This window comes from Macrotis lagotis, chromosome 4 (genome assembly GCF_037893015.1).
Source record: "Macrotis lagotis isolate mMagLag1 chromosome 4, bilby.v1.9.chrom.fasta, whole genome shotgun sequence".
NCBI lineage: Eukaryota > Metazoa > Chordata > Mammalia > Peramelemorphia > Peramelidae > Macrotis > Macrotis lagotis.
This window is the reverse complement of record NC_133661.1, coordinates 83160886-83184708: the sequence shown is the minus strand read 5'-3', so window position 1 is coordinate 83184708 and position 23823 is coordinate 83160886. Positions and strand designations below refer to the sequence as shown.

At 35.8% G+C, this 23823-nt stretch overlaps 1 protein-coding gene across 11 annotated transcripts in view; it reads right to left on the bottom strand.

Moving 5' to 3' along the window:
- Positions 1-23823, bottom strand: part of CPEB3 (cytoplasmic polyadenylation element binding protein 3) — a 227017-nt gene that overhangs the window by 17407 nt on the left and 185787 nt on the right. For all 11 annotated transcript variants that reach the window (XM_074233373.1, XM_074233372.1, XM_074233378.1 and 8 more), the window contains 2 exons: positions 16792-16906; positions 7164-7345 (listed from right to left, as the gene is read on the bottom strand). In XM_074233373.1, coding sequence (XP_074089474.1) covers positions 7164-7345; positions 16792-16906 — 297 coding nt within the window. The remainder of the gene's footprint in view (positions 1-7163; positions 7346-16791; positions 16907-23823) is intronic.

The following is a 23823-nucleotide window of genomic DNA, read 5'->3' as shown; positions in this document are numbered from 1 at the left end:
AATTGCCTATCTGTGTGACCTTGGCAAGTCCCTTAACCTCACTGCCTTAAATAAATAAAATTTAATAAAAAAACAACATAGTTTGCTTTATAGTGGCAAAGTTAGTTGAACTGGTGCTAGGTTTTCTGGGTTTCAAATTAGTTTTGTTTACTAGGTCATTTTTTTTTATTTAGCTCTCACCATTAGGAGTTGGGAACATATGAAATAGGTGATTTTTTTTTAAAAAATCACCCCACTGAGCAATTAGCTCTTGAAAAAGAAAAGTGATCAGTGTCAAGCTCATGATTTTTATATCCTCAGTCTTGAATGATGGCAGAAGGCAGCCATTAAATAGTCTGGTTGAAAAACTGCAATAATAAAACTGCTGGAATAGCACTTTTAACTTTCCCCAAGTACTTTTGCATCATTTATTACATTTTTACCTTGACAGCTCTATGAATGATGGAGGATTTATTTTTATCGCCATTAAGACAGAGGAGAAAACAGAATGTAAGCACTTTGTTCAAGTTCCTAAAACACTGCCAAGGCAGGGATGGTTTTCCTAGTTGTCCTGGGACTCTCTTAGTTGGGGGGTGGGGGTGGGGTCCATTCCACTAAACTCTATTTTCTTGAAGCAATGGCAATATAGCTGCAATTAACTAAATTGCAAAACATAAATTTACAATATAAACATAGTTTTATGGTGTATGCCTTTTTTTCTCTAAGTAAATATAAGCTGACATCACGGATCCTGTCTATCTTATTTGCTATCAATGACATTCCTTAAGAACATAAAACTCTGCCTCCCCCACTTTGGCAAATATAATGAATCCACTGAACTTATGAAATATTATATTAAAACAGCTTCTTATAAGGTTGAATTATGTGAGTGAAAGTCCAAAGTTAAGTGTAGGAGAGGCAATGGGAAATTTAGCTGAAGATTTATTAACTAGAATTTTTTTTCTGTACAGCATTAGAAACAAAATGCAAGTACAATAACAACAGCTAGCATTTATATAGTCCTTTAGAGTTTGCAAAGTAACACTCTCTCTCTCTCATTTTATCCTCACAACAACCCTAGGAAGCAGGTATGACTATCATCCTCATTTTACAGACAAGAAAACTGAGGTAGAGAGGCTAAGTGACTTGTTTAGGGTCATACTGCTAGTCAGTGTCTGATGTTGAATTTGAAGTCAGCACTTTCTCTATGTCTCACTACATAAAATACCAGTGTTCCTGAAAGATGGTGTGTAAATTGTAAGTCAAATTTTAAATTAAATGCACTTAGGAGAGCTCATTATTTAGGGCTAGGATTGTTTTGAAAAGTGGATAATCCATTTCATTATTTTCTGCCATATGTGTGTATGTGTTTACACATGTAGTATAATAGGGATTTGATATGTAATATGTACAATTCTTAATATACTGTGTCATAAATTGAATGGGAATTCAAAAATCCAAACCTGATTCAAACTCAGTGTTTCCTAATTGCTCTTGGAGGCACAGCCCTGCGCTTGGTGGTTTATTTTTTTTTCATTTCACAGATGCCTTTTCTTTTTCATCACTGTCACATCCTTACACTTCAAGTCCTCCCCATTTCTTGCAACAAAGGAAAACACCAAGACAGAACTGACTGTCAAAACTATCGCTTTTAACACCGTATGTGATCTTTTGCACCTGTCTTCTATCGTTCTACCAGGAAGAGAGATGAAGGTTTCTTTACTTAGACAAAATGAAAGTAAGCCATTACTGCTAACCTTAAGGAACTTAGACTCTAAATGGCATACTCATATGTGCATATATATATATATATATATATATATATATATGTATATATAATCATTTGGTGGCATAGAATTTTATACTAGCTTGAGCAATTTTAGAAAAGAGCAGAAAAATGGCAATTAAGTCATTGTAGGCTATGTTAAAAAGCTGGAACTTGGATGGGAAGACAGGATCAGGAAAGGCATTCCAGGGAAAGAAAATCACAAAAGTTAAGGCCCAGATTCAAGGCTGAGCCAGGTCAAGGAAGTGATCAGACAGGTGGAAACACTGGGTTCTATTTATTCTTTGGTGAGTGAGGAGTAGGAAAGAGACAGGTAGAGAATCTAGATAAGTAGGCAGGTGGCAAAGTGGACAGAATACTGTCATGAAGACCTGAATTTAAATCTCTCATTTTGACTCTTAACAATCATGTGACCCTGGGCAGGTCATTTCATTCCATCCTCTCCCATCCTCAGTTTATTCATCTGTAAATTGGGAATTGCAGTTGCCACAGCACAATGGGGGGTGAAAAACAAATGAGATCACCTGTTAAAGTATTTCATAAACCTTAAAGCACTATTTAAATAGGTGAGAGCTATGGTTGCTGTTCTTATCTTGAAAGAAGGTGAGGTGATGTTCCCACTGCCTTTCAGGTTGGTTAAACTCCATGTGGAGTGCTGTGACCCTTTCTGGGTGCAGCCTTTTAGGAAAAACATTAACCAAAAGAAGCTCTTCCAGAAGCACGGCATCTTTCAGAGTCTTCCAGACTATGGCACACGAGATCTCTTACTGAAGCTGGTGGCATTCACCTTCCAAAAGGGAAAATATAAGAGGAACTTACTTTTTGGCTCCAAGATACAATGGGTAGAAGTTTTAGAGAGGCTAACTGAAGGTCACTGGTAGGAAAATCAGAACTAACAGTAAAGAGGGTTCTCTTGGGAGGCAGTGACAGATGGGTAACCACTTGGTTATTGTGTTTTATAGGCAAGGATTAACTGATGCACAGGTTGGAATAGATGGTAGTTCTAATTTCAAGCCTGTGATTTTGAAAAATTTAACTTCAACTTCAGGGCGATAGGGGGTAGCTACAAGTTCCTGAGCAGAAGGAATGACAAATGAAGGACAACTAACCTTAAAGTACTAGGCAGTACAGGAGAATTATAGAGAGACTGTAGTTATCTGAATAGGAGATTGATAAATGTGTGGTTGGGAAGGGCTCTACAGATTTCTGACATGAGGAAAGCAGCAAAACTGGGTTTCAAACCCAAATGTTCAGACTCTCAAATTATCACTTTCTACTATATCACGTGCATAGAATAGGTAGAAGTGAAATGAAGGTACAGCTATGGGCATTGTATCAGGGAAGAAATCACAAAACTCTGTGACTGGTTGGATCTTAAGGGAAAAAAGGGATCGAAGCAAGAATTGACAGCACTATTGAGAGCCTGGGAAGACTAGAGGACTAATGACTGAAATGGGTAAACTGGGAAGGGGAGTAACCTGGGGGAAAAGAATATGAAAGGAAAGGGGTTTCTGCTTCAGACAAGTCTGAGGGATAGAGGGACATTCAAGCTTCGAATGATCTACTCTGACCAAGGTACTATGTTAGGCATGAGGAAAACAAAAATAAGGAAAATATCAACAATTTCAGGGAGTTTATAGTCTATGGCTCAAATGTGCAAGCAAGAAAATATAAAGTTTATAAAAGGTTGTAGAGAGAAGGCTAGAAAAATGGCAGTGGGATGAGAGGGGCAATCAAGAAAGATCTCATGTAACAAATGAGCTATGTTTTGAAGGAATCTAGGAATTCAATGATGAGGTGGAAGAAGGAGCACTTTGTAGGGACACATTCTATGTCACTTGGTACAAAGGCAAGGATGCTTGGGATACAATGACACTTAGGAAACAGCTGTCAAGTTTGTTGGACTAGAACATGGTGTGCGTAAAGAAAAAGCATTATGAACTAAGACTAGAAATGTGGGTGGGAAAATAGACTGTAGAAAATTTTTCAGTTACAAGCTGAGGAGTTTGCATTTTAACCTAGAGTGAAAAGAGAACCACAGAAGATATGTGAGGGAGAAACAAGTTTAAAGCTGTGTTTTGAGAATACATGGGCAGTTGGGTGAAGGGATTGGGAGGGTGGATAAATTTGAGTCACAGATACAATTAAAGGGTTACTGTAAGAGTTCAGATTTGAGGTGGAGGTAAAGTGAACAAAGAGAAGAGGTTGATGGAAATGTTATGGAGATGGGATCAACAAGAATTAGCAATTGATAAGATATAGAAATTAAGGGAGATAAGCCTACAGCATACCCAGGTAGAGAAGTCCACAGACAATGGATAATATGGGACTGAATTTCAGAAGAGAGATTAAAACTTTACTGCCACAGAGATGCTAAAAATGAACCCATTGAAATTCATGAGATCACTAGGAAATAGTATAGAAAGGAAGAGCCTATAGAAGAAAGAGAGGATAAGACTGAGGAGGGACCAAAGCTGCCTAAGGAGATAGGGGAATTGATAAAAAGACATATATTTAGTGTTAGATGAGGGGAAAATAAAAAGTCATCTCTAACCCTCAGAGAAAAAGGGAGTAAAGAAAGGGATGAGATGGTGTGGGAAAAGAACAGAGAACTACAGTTGGATAGCCTTCATTTTCTAAGTAGGAGAGTCATGGTTCTCCGTTGAAGGGGAGGAAGAACAGAAGTCTGAGGAGAAGGAAATAATCTAATAACCATTATGGAGAGTGAGAGAGAATGGAAGATAAAAAAAGAATTCTGTTCAGAAAGGAGGGCACAGTTAAGTTTAGATATGATAAAATTGTAGGAAACCCAGACAGCATAGTTATATGACTTTCTTCAGGAATACTGAGCAGCAGGTGAGTAGAAACTAGAGGTAATTGTTAGGGGTTGTTCAGAGTTTGATGAAGGGTAAGGATAAAGGGAAAAGGGATGCAACAGTGACAGACTAGAGAACAGGTAAGAATAGAGGGACAATAGGTAATTATGAAGATAAAGTAAAGGTTTAAGAGACATAAGACAATAGGAGAGATTGAAGGATAGTAGTCAGAATGAGGAATTTTGGAGTTCTGGAGTATAGATATGATCTGGCATCCCAAGAATATCACCATTCCAAAGGATGGCTTAGGTAGAGTGAAAAATAGAGATAATGAGACATCTAAGGGGAAATATTAGATCTGCAATCTTCAAAGTAGGTAGACACATTCAAGGGGGTAAGCAAGATGATCCAATAGGAAGACATGGAAAGAAAATGTTAAAACCTCCATTTATACTTATTTTTATTTTAAAAAATAAATGAAATTTCTTATGGGCCATATACTACAATAAGAAAGAGAGTTCTAAAACAGAGAGGGGTTGATAGAGATGTCTTAATTTGTTTGCTTTTAGAATACTGTGACCCCTTGAAGTTAGTATATGTCTAGTTAAGAAGAATTATAGATTACATTGTTTCAACTTAATTAAACTAATTCTCAAAAATTGGCAAATGACTAAAAAGACTTCTGCAAAAATTTTTGAAGATAATACTAATAATGTGAGCACAAGAGAACTAGAAAATGACAGAGCTTATATTTCTTTCTCCTTTGCTCAGTGTGGGGATACCTCAACAAAACTGAAAATTTTATCTTTCAAGAGTAATACAAGGCAAGGGAAGGGGAGAGGAGAAAATAACACAAAGTACAAGAAAAACAATAAATAAAGTAATTTGGTGGGCAGGACTGAGGACAACTGGTAAAATCAGCATCATATAGGGAGTCAACCATGGTATGCTAAACAGAGATAGTCCTCCAACTACAAAGCAATGCTCTTTCTACTCTGCCATACTTGTTGGCTTTTATCCATTTATTTCTTCTCCTCATCTTGGAACTTATTCCCATCACTTAAAGGTGAACTCAAATAACTCCTCTTTCATGAAATGCTTTGCTGTGACCCCCCCCCCCATTTCCCACCTTTCCCCTTTATCCTCACATTCTATTCTGCTCTTCCCTTTTCTAGTTTGGTGCAGTGTAGGAATAGAGATTCAGACTTCAAGTTGGAAAGATCTTGTGTCAGGTTCTGTTGATCAACTCCAGTGAAATCACAGGTGAAGGAGGATGTGGTACTGGGAAGCTACTTATCAATAATTAAATTGTATCTTTCTTGACAATAAGATCTATGAGGGCAGTACTTAGTCATGCTTAGACTTTCTTTGCAACAAAATACTTTGTGAATAGGAGACGATCAGTGAATGTTTTAATTGATAATGAATAAATTGAAATAATTTATAAAGCATGATTACATATGAAATACTGCACTTGGCATCTTTAATCAGATGGGTGTCATTAACAATGTTCATTCTCCCACCATTCATTCTTCATTTATAGAGATAAAGATATATAGTTAGACATTCTATCAGGTAAAAGAATTTTTTTTGAGGGGGGTTTGCATGTTTTATAGCAAAAACACAACTAAAACTGGGTGGAGAACTAAAACCCTCTTCACTAAGCCTTGAAATATACTGGAGATAGATGGCAAGTAACACTTTGCCTTTGATGTTTACAAAGCAAGTAAGAGAGTCAAAAACTGTCAGCATGAAAGGGCTAGGATGGACTTTAGATTATCTAGACTAATTTGCTCATTTTACAGAGTGGGAAGGACCAATTAGCATAAAAGGCATTGGCTCTCATCTCAACAAATCTAAAACTGCCTCTTTAAGAGTACCATTTTTAATAAGAATAAGTCATAAGGGCTATTACCTTCACAAGTGTCTTTTAAAGTAGTTATTATAAGGTCCACTGAAGAGATAAAGAAACTGAGGCATACAGAGGTTTAATGACTTTCCTAGGGTCACATAATGAGTAAGAGTGAGGCCAGCTCTGAAATGAATTCTTCCTGAATTCCAGTAATCTCTCCACTCTTGTTGCTCAGTTTTTTATTCTTAAAAAATGGTTATCATCACTTCTTTCTTCCTTGGATGTTATGAGGCTCAAATGAGATAACAGAAATAGGGCTTTTTTAAAAAAAAAAAGTAAAGTATTTTTTTAAAATAATAAAATATGCATGGAAGTTCAAATCACTGAGGCACCTGAGTAAGAGCCTAAAGAGTAACCAGGATATTGTTTATGAAGGGTCCTCAATTTTCCATTTTTTTTTGCAGGCAATGGGGTTAAGTGACCTGCCCAAGGTCACACAGTTAAGTAGTAACTGTCTGAGGCTGGATTTGAACTCAGGTCCTCCTATCTCCAGAGCCAGTGCTCCATCCACTGTACCACTTAGCTGCCCCTCAACTCTCCTTTCTTAGAGCAGGTTGCATTACCTAATGCATTCTCGCAAAGTGCTGGCTATGCGTCACCTCAACTTGTTTTTTTCTCTAGTTTGCCATGTTATTTCTGCAACCCTCCCTCCTCCTGCAATGCTGCTTACCCGTTTGTCAATGTCGTTATGTTGGAGCTGCACAAACCGTGCACTGATTGCAGCAATATAACTCTGTTGATTGGAGAAAGCCACCCGGCCAGCACCTTTTGGGTACTTCAGTTCTGGGTCTGTATCAATGCCAGCATAGCAGACGCCCCCATAAAGACGGTCCATAATCATTGCCAATTCAACTGCAAAAAAAAAGAAGTGGGAATATATAACAGATATTTTAAAGGCTTATTTGCCCAGGGGGTGAGGGGAGGGAAGAGAGGAATGACAAAAGTGAAGGAAAATTAAGAAGAGAATGAAAAATGTCCAAGGTAGTCTTCTGAGAAATAAGAAGCAGAAGGACCACAATCTTTTGGGATTTTTACGAATGAAACTAATAACACTGGAAAAACTTACCAAAGGGAGCATATTAGCCCAAATATCAAATTATGACCCAGCATCACACTTCCACCTCTAATTTCTTTCTGCTTAGTCTACAAAATAGCTTCATAAACAAAATATTTCAAAATCTGCAGTCTTGTCTGAAGAATGTGATGACCCACCTACTGATACAACAGCAATCTATTATTATTATTCATATACCTTCTATCTTACTGCCCTGAGAAGATGCCATGGAAAGAGTTAAATATTCATGTCTGATCACTTTCCACTTTACTTTTGTCTTAGAATAAAATTCCATTTCAACTTGGAAATAGTCATATTCAGTTTCCATGTAGAAAAGTGAGTAGAAAATAAAAGTGATATAGTAGTAATAAATTAAAATAGGTTTACATAGGGACTGCAGATAAACTGCCTAAATTACATTATTAATACATGGGTATAATCTAGATTAGGTGTAAAAGTTCATCTAAAGTTGGTATAATTTCTTTGCCTGCTCTAAAAAGCACCTGTAGAAGAGGCCTTTATAAATTAGTTTAATCAAAGGACTGGCTTTCTAAATATATTCTTAGAACAAAGTACTCTTCATAGAGGGCAGGAGAATGGATTTTTACCTATTGGGAGCCTGAACTTTTCTGAAGGGAAAACTACAGTATGTTAGATCCCCATTTATGGGAACTACAGGGCAGTCTTCCCTCAACATCTGGGCATTTTATTTCATTTAGGTCATTATCACAGCCCTAGAGGGCACCCAAGGAATATTTTTCCTTAGTCATCTACTTACCCATTTTCTTAATCATTCTGAAGAGTGAAGAGGGGAAAGACTAAAAAGCAAAGAAAGAGGAGAAAGACTAAAGAGCAAGGCCCCAATGACTCTCCAGACATTAAAAGTACTGTATGAACTCCACTATTAATCCTGTGGAGAACACTTGGAAAGAAATATGTGTCTGAAGATGGACAATCTTTTGAAAGTGAGGGAAGTAGGAGCATTGTATCCCTCTCTTGCCCTATCTCTAACAAAAAGGAAAGAGACCTAGTATTTCTAGTTCAGAGAACACAATGTTCTTGGGTTTGTAGTGCAGACCTGTCATAATGGTTCTTCCCTCAGGAAGCGAATAAGTAGCCTTTATTAAAAAAAATAAATAAATCACTTTCTACTCCAGATGTGAAGTATGATCATTTATGTAACTATTTTACAAGAATAATATACAATAAAGGAATTTTTCCCAAAATGAAAAAGGGGGGCTGGCAATCATAACACAAATACCATGTGAGGGTGGTAGGAAAATATTACATGAAATAAATCTTCTAGGTTCAAAAGTACTAAACAACTGCCAGACAGGAAATAATTGCTAACAGACAATAAGAGATGACCATGGTGTCACTATGGTAGCAGGGTCTAAAGAATGATGTCTGCTTTGTAAAAATGCAATTAGAATCATTAAGAACCTTTGTGAATATCCAAAATGATAATGAAATTTGCTATCTATTGATTATTCATACCACCATTAATCCATATCTGTGTTAATTCTACCTCCAAAATATCAATTCACTAAAGGTTCTTCCTAGCCCTAGAATTGTGAGATTGCAGTATCCTCCTTTGGTAATGTCTCTAACCCTTGTACTAGCAACTAAGGGTCTGGTGGTACAATTAAATATTATTCACATTTGTCAAAGAATAACTCCTTTTGGTAGAATACTTAGCAGATTCCAATAAATAATCTCTGGGACTCAGAAATGAGTTAATAGAGTACTGGAAGCATTTTATGGGACGAGTGGAACATGTGTTTCTGGGATAAGCCAGAAAAGATTGAAAAGGTTTGGTAGGTAAGAAAATGAGAAGGAATTATATCCTGACTTTAGGAAGGAATCTAGGAGACAACTGAAGTGACTACTTATAATTAGAGAAAATATGATAGTCACCCTAAGATTTCACATTAGTTCAATTCAGGATGAAGTCACTATAACCAGACAATCTTTTACATTATAAATTTCATTTCTCAAGTATGGAAAGATTCAAAGGAAGCATTAGCCAGTGAGTTAATAACCACAGATGTCCTACAGGATCAGAAAAAAATATCTTTGGAGGGTGATAAATCTATATGAAATGCATTAGATAAATCTAGCCACTGAAAATTGATCAGTTATCCCCCTGCTGTCCCAATACCATGAAAATCAAAAGCTGAGAGCAGACTGATAAAGACTATAAGTGATGAAGATGCATTTCAAATATTTCATTTTTGAAGAAGAAATGCATACCCACAAGGGCTTTTCTTAACACATTATAAGAAATGATTATGACCAAAGAGGTCTGGCATGCCTTTCTGGGACACCAAAAAAACTTAAACCACTGAAAGCTATTTGCTTTTATGAAGGTTTGGTGAAAACATAGAAGAGAAAGTGACTAATCTTCAAAGATAGGAATTAAGGACAGAATGAAGCTTCTTGGTCCCTTTAGTCAAATTAGCCTAAATGTCCTCAAGAAGCATAACCTTTGAAAAAAAATCACAATCAACTAAGTTTGAGATTTTGGTCCTTTACTCGGATCAATAATTTACTGAGAATTTGTTCTATAACTATAATACTAGACAAGAATATTAAATGAATACATGAAGCATCTTTTGTCATTAATATACTAGACAGATGTGGTTAGCTTTTCCAACCTCAATGAAGTTATACATTTATAAAATAGGTTGATGGGGAAGGCTGTCAACAGAAGATTCAACTTGTGTTCTACCATATAGGAGACAGAGAGAATTGGTCAAAGGGTTGCTATTCAGTTATATTCTAAAAGTAGATGGGGCCCTTTCTGATTCTCTTCATAATAGTTAGCTGCCAGTTTGAAGACGATCTATCTTTTAGTTTCATAGCCTAAAGCTCACCATGGGAATGGGACTACCTTTCACTCACGTTGCTTAAAGAATTCCTCAGTCATTCCTCAAGTCATTCTTAAAGATTAGAAATGCTCATCTATCATTCTATTTCATGTTGGGAAGAGACCATACCTTGTGTGTGTACATTGTGGAGATGAAGAAGTAAGTGACAGAAAAGCAAATATTTTGGAAGACAAATCAAACTTTAAATATTCCCTAGACATTAATCAAGATGAGGATACCCTAAAACTATGATTGTGATATTTCTGCCCAAAGTTCTTAAGCAAAGGATGCCAATTCTGAAAATGTGGCTTAACGGCCTACACCTTTGGTAATCTTTCCACCTTCAGATGAAATGATCTCCAAGAAACTCACCATTCAGCCTACTTGCTGAAGAAGGATCTTCCAGGTCTAATTCTGAAAAATGAGCAAGTCCTACAGACCACACTATCAGAAGCAATCATGAGAGAGGGAATTTCTAGGCATCAGTGTGGATGCAGGAAATGTCCACACAACTTTCATGCTTTTTTCTGTAAATAATACCCATAGATGTCACTGGATCATTGGGAGAACCTTTTGCATCAGATATCCCAAGTTTACAGAAACAAGTTAATCTCATTAGCTAATGCATCATGGGTATGTATGAAAAATAAAACTTAAGATACATAGCTTTATTATGCAGATCTTGCCATTATTTTCATTCTGCTAAAGACTATTCTGTGAAAAAGGCACCACATCTAGACACAGCCCCCTAGACATAGAGCTTATCTAAAGCTTAGCTGATGATGCTAAAGATGTTTTTGTCTCTGAGTAGACAAATTTCAACAGTCATTTAAACTTGGTTTCTGACTCCTGGGTAAGTAGAGTTTCTGATATAGAATAACCGCTTACATGGGTTTACAAATCCTCTACTGTTAAACTCAGTATAGTTTACTGAAATAATAGAACAAAGGCAATGCACAGAAACCATATATTCTCCATGTCTGATATGTTCCATGAAAGGAGAGATAAGGAGAATGGAAAGAGAATGAAAGGGTTACTGAAAAAAAAATGTAGCTTTTTCACAACACATAAAGATGTCTTAAAATGGATGGTTCAGAGCCTACCCACCTTCTGGCAAATAACAAGCCAAGAATGACTTAGATGTAAGAATAGTTAAATTCTCACTTTCAGGTAATGAGAAGATCTGGACTTAATAAAAAGGAAGTTTCAAACAATAGCATCTTTCAGGTTCTCACATCTCAGATATGGGTTTTCCTAGACATTTTTCTTCAAATGTTACAAGAATATTCATATAGAAAGGGTCTAAGCATCTTACAACAGTAGTGAGAATTTCACAAATCTTAAAAATCAGTTCTAATTAAGATCTGGAACACTTTCAAGATAGATGATACCAAGGACACGAAAGAGATAAATTAAGTCACTGATCAAATTCCCATTCAACATTTGTCACATTTAACTCAAATAGATAAGATTGCTGTCAGCTTAACTGCTGGTCACAAGGGGGAAAATAATATCTTCAATAGTTGCTGAAATTTAATTCTGCTTAATTCTTGTTGATGAGATTGCAAAGAAGGTTAAGTTTGCCCTGGTTTCTACTCTGTATAATTAGTTCTAATCTTTGGTTTTGGTTTCATTTGGCTTAATCTGTTAACGAATACTGACCTATTTAGTCAAGTTGTTGCACAGTTTGGCAGCAGCTGTTAGCAAGTATATTGGTGGGTTAAGCATGGATATACCATGACATTGAGAAATCTTTGCACTCAAAGGACAATATAGGAAAACCTATCAAAGATAGCATATTTCATCTGGATTACTGTTCTTGATAACGAACTTGGGAGATGGGGGCGGGAATCTACAGCTAACTAACAAAAAACAAACCAGGAAGGAGGTTTAAAGAGGAGACAAAGGTGAAAGAAGAGACAAGGATGTGCCATGAATAATTTCAGATTTACTTTAAAGTGAGAGACAGAAAAACTGATAACTAAATGAAAAGTGATGAACTCATAGAAAAACCATTTCCAAAATATCAAGGAAAAATGAGATAAAGTCCGAGAGAGAGAGAGAGAGAGAGAGAGAGAGAGAGAGAGAGAGAGAGAGAGAGAAATTTCAGAATTTCTTGGAAAATCGACAATAAAAAGAAGAAAGCTAAGAAAGGCAACAGTATAGTTTCTGCTATACTCAGGAAGTGACATGAACGACAATTCTACAGTAAACTTATCTCCAATATCAAGACTGGGAAACCCAATAGTGAGAAGCAAAGAAGGAAATTGAGTTAAGAGTTATTCAGAAACACTCAAGAGGATAAGGATGAAGATCTTTCTAGTTTCAGATAGGTAATGGAAGTTCTGGTTAAATTGCCCCTTCTATGGTGAATCCTCAAGTTCAGTATGGCCTGGAGAAGCAGGACACTTCTATTGTATAACACCATTATTTTCCACTCCCCCTAGTTAGGAAGAAGTGTGTTGTCAACATAAAGGTAGTTTGATATTTCTTCCATCATCCTCCCTAGTCTGACATTTGCCTAGTTCTAAAAGATCAATGAATGAGCTTCTACTAGGCTGATCAATTCTGTGCATTCTCATACTTTGAAGATTTGAAGGCAGAGCTAGTCTGATCATTAGGGTTCTTGAACTTTCTACTCCCAGATGGTTAATGTGTAGGAGCAGTACAGAACATTCATTTCCATTAGAATTCAGATTTTTTGCCTAAAATAAGTTGGCAGGGAGAAATACATCCTATGCAGAGAGACTTTTCTTTGCATGTTTAGAAAAAAATATAATTGGTCTAGAAAGAACCTGTGGGACATTCAAGAAGATGCCTGAAACACTCTGCTGGCTTTGCTACTAAGCTAATGGAGGTAATTCTGAAGAGTCATACACCAAGAAAGCTATTAGGAAAATCTAAGAAAAGATATTAGGTGTATACATATGTTTCTACATGTCAAATAACAAAGACAGGGGCACTCTATATTATGCCAACTGGTCTGATTTTTGTCTCAGTTCAACTCAGTAAATACTTATTACAATTCTTTTTCATGGATATTTCCAGTATGTCCCACTATTATCAGTCTGTTTGCTACTATTTCCCATAACTATATTGTTGGCTATAACTGTCTAAGTCTTTGTTCAACCAAAACAACTTAAAGAAAACCCTTTCAAAGAACAGACTGGTTAAATCAACTGTCCCAATTTACACATAATTTCTTCGGAAGTATCAGTTGTTTGATTAAACTTTATTTTTCTTGAGTTTTCTTTTGGGGAGGTGTCTATGGTATTTTACAACATGACTATTATTGAAAAGTTTTGCATGACTACATATTTTTAATCTATAATAAACTGATGCTATTTCAATGAGGGAAATGGGGGGTGGGCAAGAGGAAGAGAGAGAATTTGGAACCTAAAGTTTTGAAAAAGAAAGTTAAAAAATTCTGTACATGTAACCAGGAAAAAATAAAATAATAAAGTTAAAAAAAAAGAAATAGGGGAAAATGAAGTTAACTTTTTTTCTATTTTTTTGTTTTATTAGATTTAATTCCTGTTTAAATGGATGGGACTGTACTCACAGCCCCATTAGTGTTAGTCCTGAGATTAACAACCCACCTTTTGGGAGACCTTTGGTTTTGGATTTATTTTCTCCCTCACACCCCTAATGTCTTTGCACATATCCAGGAATGGCCAAATTGAAGAGGGTGAACTTACTTCTTTCTGTGTTCCTTCCCTATGAATGCTTATTCACATTCAAGATGGCAAATAATTTGCTAAGCATTTAAGGGGTACCTATAATTTCTGAAGGGAAGATGTGATGAGTGTGATATTACTTAATAAAACTATGATGAATATTCAGTCCTGTCTTCAAAATCAGCCTAGCTCAGTATTTTTAGAGTCAAGTCTGCAGGTGGCAAGCTTTCAGTTCTTGGATATTAGGGTTTACAATTTGAAATTACATGGTATAAAAGTTAGCCTAAAATCCACAACCATAGTTTCTTTAGTTAAGTCAAAAAAAATTATATTTTTTTGGTGGGGGCAGAGAAGGCAGTACAAGCAGGAACTTATGGTCCTATTATTTAAGAGAACATCCCTCTAATGCAAGCAAATTTTCTATTAAAAAATAGAATGTAAAAATCTTTACAACTGGTTCACTGTCTGGTATAAAGGATTCTAAATTATATAGTTTGTTAAGAAAATAAACTATACATTTTGAATCAGTCATTTTAAAATGAACTTTTTTTGCTCACAAGAGTTGCAGACTTTTGTTCCGAAAAGGTGTAGGGATTTGCTTTGGGCAATCAGGCAAAGAATACAAATCACTGTCAAGATTTGTAAAATGAAGGCAATAACAAATACCATTTCTTTTCTTTCTTCCCCCAAACCATCAAAATGGGCAAATTAAAAAATAAATGCATTAAGGAAATAGCTTGTAAAAACTTAGGTAAAATTATACATGATGGAATAAATCAATTCCATAACCTTATATGCTGGAGTTCCCTTAATGATAATTTCTTAGTGTCCCATATACCTACAGTAAGAAAAAATGCAAAATCATTTGTTATGATCTCTCTTTTTTTTTTTAGGTTTTTGCAAGGCAAACAGGGTTAAGTGGCTTGCCCAAGGCCACACAGCTAGGTAATCATTAAGTGTCTGAGACTAGATTTGAACCCAGGTACTCCTGACTCCAAGGCCTGTGCTTTATCTACTATGCCACCTAGCCACCCCTGTTATGATCTCTTAAAGCCCATAAGGTGTAGGCTCTTCCAATGAAATATTTTCTGTGCTAGCCCAATCTCTTGACCTTCCTTTCCTCTCCAGATCAGAAACTTCAATTCTTAAGGTAAAAATGAGAAAAAGACACACACCCCTGAACATTTCTATGCATTGTATTAGTAAAGTCATTGCCATTCAGGAAGCAGATTGGTAAATGAGTTTAATTTGTGCCTCATAAATTGTGTAATTAACAAAGTTGATTTAGAAATGTCAGAAAACGATAACTTGCATTTCTCTTCATCCTATAATATAATTTCCCTTGATTTGAATTTCACTTAGGTTAGTTTTGTTTTGCTCCCATATATTTGAAATTAGACTGCTGCAGAGGATAAGGAAGAGGTTTCTCTTTTGGCTTGTTGAGATTTCTCAGTTTTCTGTGGGAACAATTTGATCCAAGACGTGTTGATGTGGTATGAAATGAGCTGCTTCCTGGTCATATGTTATACATATAACGTTTAGTCTTCAAGCAGGTTTCTAAAACATTTTTTTCTTTTCCATAGAGATTTTAAATAAATAACTTTAAGGTAGGACACAGGAAGATGGGTCTTTAAGCAGAACAATCAGAATTAGAACAGTTAAAATTCTGAGATCAAAGAGAAGTGAGATGCAATTCCACAATTTGATTTATTTTACTATGTCATAATTTTTTTCTAAATTGTAATGTTTTCTAATCTAATTATCTCCAAATTCAAATGAATATTTATCTTCATGTATATATTTGTATATATATTATACAATAGAGGGATATTTTTGCATTTCTTGCAACTGTAGGCATTATCTCATCAATGTTATTTTTCCCCTATAATTTTTTTGTACACAAAGGATATCATTTTAAGTTCTTTAGAAAAAAAATATGCTTTAAATGAAGTTGTATAGCATAACTACAGTTCATGAAGTAATGCTAATTAGGGTTATTATTTGAGTCTGCTTTAAGGATTCAAATTTCAAATTTATTATTTCAGGATCACTTCACTGACCCTACTTATAATTACAGTTAAACCCAGGTAAACAATTTCACCATTGAAAGTTAAAAAAAGCAAAAAACAAACCCAAGGTTAAAACTAGAAATCAAAACCAAAATTTAAATTCTCAAAAATAAAATAATTTCTATATACTTCTCAAGTCCCAGAAACAAAAAACAAATGTCCTCAGTAAGAGTTTCAAATGTGATTTCCTAAGATAAAATTTTTAATAAGTAGAAAGGCTTACTATTGTAGGTGACCAGATGCTATAGAAAATTCAGCATTATTCCATAGCTCATTACTTACATCCTCCCATTTAGGATAATGCAGCTGACCCATCATCTTGAACACTTGTGCAGACTGTAACTTCCTTAAGAAATACGTGGCTTTGTAAGGAAGCAGTAAACAGAATTCACACTTTTAAAACATCAATTCACTAAATAACTAAAGATGATTTCAGTAAATTCATTCTTGTGCCACAGAAAATGGTGGATTCGGGCGTCAAATTCAGAATCTTGAGGCAGGCCGGCCGGCCAAATGGCCCACTTTAGAAAGTGGACAAACCCATAGCCTTCTTTTTAGATGCTGCATACAGCAGATGGGGAAACCTGGAAAATATTTAAGACTAAAGGTTTTTACTATTTCCACTCACCAGCTCGAAGGGGTCGTGGAACTCCCCCAACAAAGATAGTTTTTCTGGGGTCCAAAGGCTGGGAGCCATCCATTACAAAGTCACTGTCACTTAGGTTCCATGGTCGAATTTGCACCTGAAAAAAAGTTGTTTACTTGGTCCTTACTTCATTTCCAGCAACCCCAATGAAAATACGTTGACTCTAATGACAAACCCACTAAATCTGTGAATTTCAATAGTATATTTAACCCAGTTGAATCCAGTAAAATAGAGTTCACTTCACCTGTATTATATCTTCTACTAGGTAGGGCTTGGAGGGTTTCACGGACAGGTACTTATACTCCAGTGAAACTCTAAAAGCATCATAAATTAATTTTTGGAAAACTGCCTATAGGTTAGGAAAAAGTATTTTTTTTTCCTGGCAGATTTTTTCCAGAGGCAATAGAATCATGACCTCTGGTTTGCAATCAGAATCTATAGTCCCTTTCCACTAAGTTTTTTCATCAGCCACTCTGATGGAGGAGAACAAACTGCTTCTGGAATATTCATGCAGCTGGCTTTGTAATTCACATACCTCTAAAAATAATGAAGCCATATGGCAAGAAGATTAATGTGTAAGACTCATTAACATTTAACAAATTAACACAAAGTCACAAACAGAGAGTGAACAACTAAGGAGATAGTGTTCCGGTCTTTTGTTTCATCACCATTTGTTTCCTAGCCTAGCCTAAATACTTCTGAATAGAACTGACTAGGGTAAAATGTCATTTTGCCAGTGCTCACAGGAACAAGAATCTTTAGAATGGCCAATAAGCCCTTCAAAAATCAGTTCTGTAATATCCTTCTCTATTTTGCTTAAATTCCTGTATCTTGTATATGTGCTCATCTGGTAATTTGCTTTGATGTTAACATTTGTAAATTATTAGATAAATGCTAGCTGGTATTATTTTTGATTACAGACATGCTTAAAGGCTGCGCAGGACGCCCAGGCACTCTTTAATGTTTCAAAATCTAATGTGAATTTTTTTACTTCTTTATAAGTAGTTTGTCATGTGTTAAATAAAAGTTTAGTTTAGTTTTAATTTCTTTAATTTGCTTAACAAATAAGCCAAATACACTTTATGACCAAACAGTCAAATGTTCCCTTTAAAATTTTGAATTTTCTACATTTACATGCATGAAATATATTGTGCACGTTATGACTATCTATTCATTATGAACAGTAATGGATTACAATTTGGAAGTTACATTATAACTTCCCCATATTCATCACTCTTCTCACTGCCATCATTTTCATACTCTTCCCTATGCTGGGAAATGATGACTAAAGAAGTTTCAAAAGAGCATCTTCATCACATCCCCAGGAGTAGAGTCTTTTCACTTCTACAGGAATATTTCCCATCATCTGCTAATGGAAATTTACTGAACTGAGACCTTGATACCTTTCATATAAAAGTCATTTAAAAATGTTTTCATCTATCCCAATCTTACTTAGTATTATCACTATAGTTTAAGATTCACTAGTTCGCAATATCAAAGATCCAAAACAAAGGGGATGGAATGAAAGGGCCCCCAAAACTAATTGCTTTAAATTTTCTGAAATAACTTTTTAAAAAAATCAGTATTTCACCATTATTTTTTATCTCAGTCTACTAAGTCATCTTAATTCATCAGGATATTATCAAACAATATATCTTTTTAAAAAATCTACATTTTTGAATGCTATCATTCAGACTGAAAACAGATTAAGCTTTTAACATATTAAACACCTAAGTATTTTGTGTATAACACTGGCAGGCACACTGATTGGGTTCCTTTAAAAAAAAAGGATAAAAACTGGACTCTGCAAGAGCATACAAATCCATCTCTGCACAATTCTGATGGAAATAAAGGAAAGCATAAGGTTGAGTGAACCATTTCTTTAAACAGACAGTATTTCTCAGTTTTCTCCAGGGGACAAATGAAAATCAAGTTTGTGCACCTTATTGCAGAAGTTTATAATAAAGTAGCAGCAATTTTACTTCTCTGTTTGACTTCTGTCCAGGAACACTTTTGAAAGATAACATGTTTGCCAAAGACAACCCAATGCCATCAACATAGTCAAAGTAAGTTACTTAGACAGAAATAGACTTGGCAAACTCCCCAAAGCTACTGTACAACTCATCCTCATTTTAATTTTTCTATACCAAATGACTTGATGCTACCTAAAAAGGAATTATCTAGCAAGGGGAATGCTTTGAAAATCTATTTTCATCTCTAAGGCAAAGATATTTTCACTGGTTTTTGCATACACAGTTATTTCATGTGGGCTGGGGCACTCATGTAGCTCCATTCAGAGCATTCTCACTAAATCTCCTTGAAGAGTCTTCTTAATGAATTTCAACTGTTCGAACTAGTTACTTTTGCCCATTTCTTCATGTATTATAGTTTTCTAAATTGTATAATTTTTATACATTTTAATATTTCTTTAGAATGTCAAATTTATCTTTAATGGTCAAAACCAAGCACTTATATCTTTCTGATAGCCTAAGAATTTAAGTGAATTTAATGTTAAGAATGAAAAAAAAAGTTCATTTATATGATAAGTCATTTCCTCAAAACTCTGTGCAGAAGATAAAGTGTCATTCCCTTTAAGACACAAGGAAGGGGCAGCTAGGTGGCTCAGTGGATAGAGCACCAGCCTGGAGTCAGGAGGACTTGAGTTCAAATTGGACCTCAGACACTTAATAATTACCTAGCTGTTTGATTTTGGGGAAACCACTTAACCCCATTACCTTGCAAAAAAAAAAAAAAGACACAAGGAAACTGAGAATCAGAAAGATTAAATGACTTGACCAGGCTCCCGTAACTGTGGGTCCAAGATGAGCATTCTTTTTACTATCATAAAATCTCTCTCATTCTGGTATACAATCTGGTGGATCCCATGGACTATATAGCCATTTCTCCTTACTTCAGTTCCCTTCTCCCACTCAACAGAACTAATTCCCTGACTATCACACTTTCATCCAATGGTGCCTTTAGAGAGCCCTTACAACATCATTGTCATCACAAACATGGACAGATGTGAGAATTTACAGGGTTCATCTGATTCTCACATTGTAGTTCTGAAAAGCTGGAAGGAGAGGAAACAAGTGTTGGTTGATGGGCTCTATTCATACAGGGCACAGGTCAAGACTGTTACCAGAAAGCAGCTGTGAAGAGTGCCATAGTTCCATTATTTATGGACTCCACCTGGAGAAATAATGACATCACCAGCTCTTCCACTACACAGCACAGAAGCTCAAGAGGACATTTTAAAGCTACCCAATGATGACACTTAAGTTCAGTCAACTTTTGCCTCTCTATGAGCCAAGATCCCAGAAACAGGTATATATTTAGTCTTTTACCTTTGCAAAAAATCACTGCTCTAAAGTATAGGGGTGCTCACTTTCACATATGGCAGTTTCTCTCTCCTACCTTTAATTTCATTCTTTTGGTGCAGAATGGTGATCTCTAGCATTTTGTTATACATGATCCTTGCTACCAGGGTTCAGATGTGATTACCATTTTGCCTGTTAAATACACACTTTCCTTTCTAATACTGATACTATACATTTCTGATATTTGCAGCCACAACTCGATTGTCCATACTATGCTTTTCATGGTTAAAACACTCTTTGTTCTTCTAGGCAAGCAACTTGATATAGCTTTAGAAACATTAATTACACCAAATCACAGCACCAGCAATAACCTCTTTTATATATTGATCTAAGGTTTATATAAAGCAGAGGTGAAGGATAGCTGGGATCAACTGTTGGAAGAATTACACATAGGAAGGGAAACCCCTGGATGCCAGCAGTACTACTTTTTCTTTTTAATTTATCGATAGCATTTTGGTTTGACTTGACCCTTCCAAATACTCAACAGCCCCTGTTACAAAATATCCTCAGAAAAATTAAGCAAAACTACTTAACAGCAACATCTTAAGACATTGGGGATTTCCTGTGAATCATATAAGGATGTCCTTAAAAATATGATTTCCACATGGAGCTCTGGGGGAGAGGCAGTTCTTGGGGTGGATGAGGGAAAATGTTGAGAGGACACACTTTTAACTTTAAACTGAATTATTAACATTTTCTCCATCACTTTCTTATACAATCAATGAAGCAATAAATCAAGCTCCAATTTCTGACATATGCTCATTTCTAAGGTGTAAATGCACACAAGGAAAATTTAACAGAGTAGGCTCCCAGCACACCCTTTCCCTGGAGTCACTTAAGCACTAAACACGTGTTAATTATGGGAAAGGTTCTAAACATCTTGCATGGAATGGACTACATGAACTGCTATACATTGTATAGATTTTTCTTCATCAATATGGTACTATATGCATGCTCCCATTACTCAAAAATATCATGATACCTTTCTGTTGCCTTCTCATCTTATGCTATTATTAGCCATGACTCAAAATAAAATTTCCAGATTCATTCAGCTTCTTGGAAATTCTTTAACAATTCAACTATACTCTATTTTCTCTCTCTCTCACACACACACACACACACAGAATTACCTCCCTTTCATCCTCAATGATGTCTTATACCACTGGAGTCAAACTCAAATAAAAATAGATATGCTGACTGTATACTCACTTAGAAAATCACAAGCTAACATCATCTGTGAAGTATTGAATTTTATTTATTTTGTTAAACCAATTACATTTTACTCAGGAGTTTTACAGCAATTGGCCACTAGTGAGCATGCCACTTCTGCTTTACACCAAACCTGTTGTACAAATCATCACTGGTAATATGCAGTAGTCTATGCGCCCTCCAAGCATCTTCCCATTGCCTGTCTGTTCCTCTATTCTTTCAATATCTTTATTTTTATAAAGCCTTCATAAAACCTTTAAAAATCAATTTAACAAAAAACAAGGGGTGGCTAGGTGGTACAGTGGATAGAGCACCAGGAGTACCTGAGTTTATTTTTTCAAAAGCTGATGATTTCCCAGTCTTCCCATCCAAGGAAGAACTGGTGCTAAAGAGCAATGATCAGTTACAGATGAATGCAAGCACCATGTAATGTAACACAGATGGATACTCTTCTCTTACTCAGTTCTGGGCCGCTGTCAACATCCATCTGCAAGTACTTGGTGATCCAGATATGTGTGTGCACTGAGCAATAAGTAGATGTTTTTGTCCATACTTTTTCACCACTATTTGTGAAACAGTGAGGATTTCAATAATATAACCCAATGTAATTTCAACAAAATCATCTACAAGTAAGAGTATTTGTAAAACTTCTTATTCAAGAAAGTCCTTTTGTTTGAACTCTATGCCTCTCTTCCTTCTCATTCACCAGAGCCAGGCCTCCTTGTTTGACACTCCTCTTGAGGTTACTAATCTGTGAATACATTCATTTTCATGGATGGATATTGACACAGTCTTGTATAATCTTGGTTTGCACAAGGGAGAAAATTTGTTCAAAGACACCTTCTTCAAGAAGGTGTTTTGTCCTCAGTCCAATGCTGTTGTTCCTCCCCCCCTTCATTTCCCCAACTGAGGGTGATGAACTCCTTTTACTTTGTTCCCATGTGTTAAATGGAAAGAGCTTAAAGTCACTCTCCTTGACTCTTCCTTTCCATTCTAGATGCACAGAGTAGATTCTATCACCTGGAAGCTTGGGGATCTAGGGGGAGCCAGGAACCCAGAACAAGTGTTACAACTAGCCTAGCAGTGAAGCCCTGGCAGATGACTTTGGATTCAACTTGGTGAAACTAATGATAAGGAGGAACAGAGCTGAGCTATGAACTAGGAGGACCTTAAGCCCCCAAGGTAATGGAGAGGGGGAATCTGTTCCTCTCTGTTCTTTCAAAATCTTTAATTTTATAAAGCCTTTATAAAACCTTTAAAAATCAATTTAAGAAAAAACAGGGGGCAGCTAGGTGGTGCAGTGGATAGAGCACCAGGAGTAGCTGAGTTGAAATCCAGCCTCAAACACTTATTACCTAGCTGTGTGACCTTGGGCAAGCCACTTAACCCCATTTGTATTGCAAAAACCTAAAAAACAAAGAAAAAAAACCAGAATAGGGTTCTGGTGTTTTCCACCCCTGGTCAGTTATATAACCACAAAGATGAGGTCTATTGTAAAACAAAAAAAATCTGTACAAGTCCATCTTCCTACTCCCCCTTTCTTCATGGGAGAAGTATGAAAAAGCTAAATATTCAAATATTCAGAAGGGAAAAAGAATGAAGGACAAGTAATGACTGATGTCTCCTTGGTCACCCTTTTATTTTTTGACAGAAGCATATGCTGTGATCCCCCCCCATTCTTCTTAAGTTTTTTCCTATTGGAAATATTGAAATTTGAATTTTTGAGTCAAGTTTCATTATTTTAACTATCAATGCCACTTTTTCACCTAGTATTCTGGGTACTTAGTTGGTTGCATCCAAATGTGAGCATTTCACTATTATCACCAATTAAATATTCATTGGAAACTTGTAAAAAATTGTGTACTTAAAAAAACCCACAGATTTCTGAATAGTACCAATCCCCTTCATACCCTGCAATCTCTTTGTTTGTTCTTATTTAAGTAGTTGCTTGAGTTGTGAATTGGTCTTCTATTTCATCTAACTGTCCTTCATCCCTTTATTTGCAATCTTCACCATGCTTGATGCCACTCATCAAGAAACTTTCTTTAGATATTGAAATTAAAATCCTCAATTCCAATGAATTATTTCTGTCAACAAATGGCAAGTAAAACAACTTGACTTAGAAAACCATTGAAGTCCTTTATTCTCAATATGAGATCAAGGGTTAGAACCCTAGGAATAATGATTATTTGAACAGTAACTAAAAAAGCTTTATGACCAAATATGACATTTTTTTCACTAAGTTCATATCATTCTAAGGGAATTATTTGCATTGAAATGAATTTATAAAAGCTAAGAGTACACACAATAAATGTAGATGTACATGCCTCTCATTAACTATAAAATTTCTGACTATTATATTTAGAATGTGGTACTAGACTTCTGGAGATAAACATTTGACCACTGTTGCTAAATGGTAAAATGA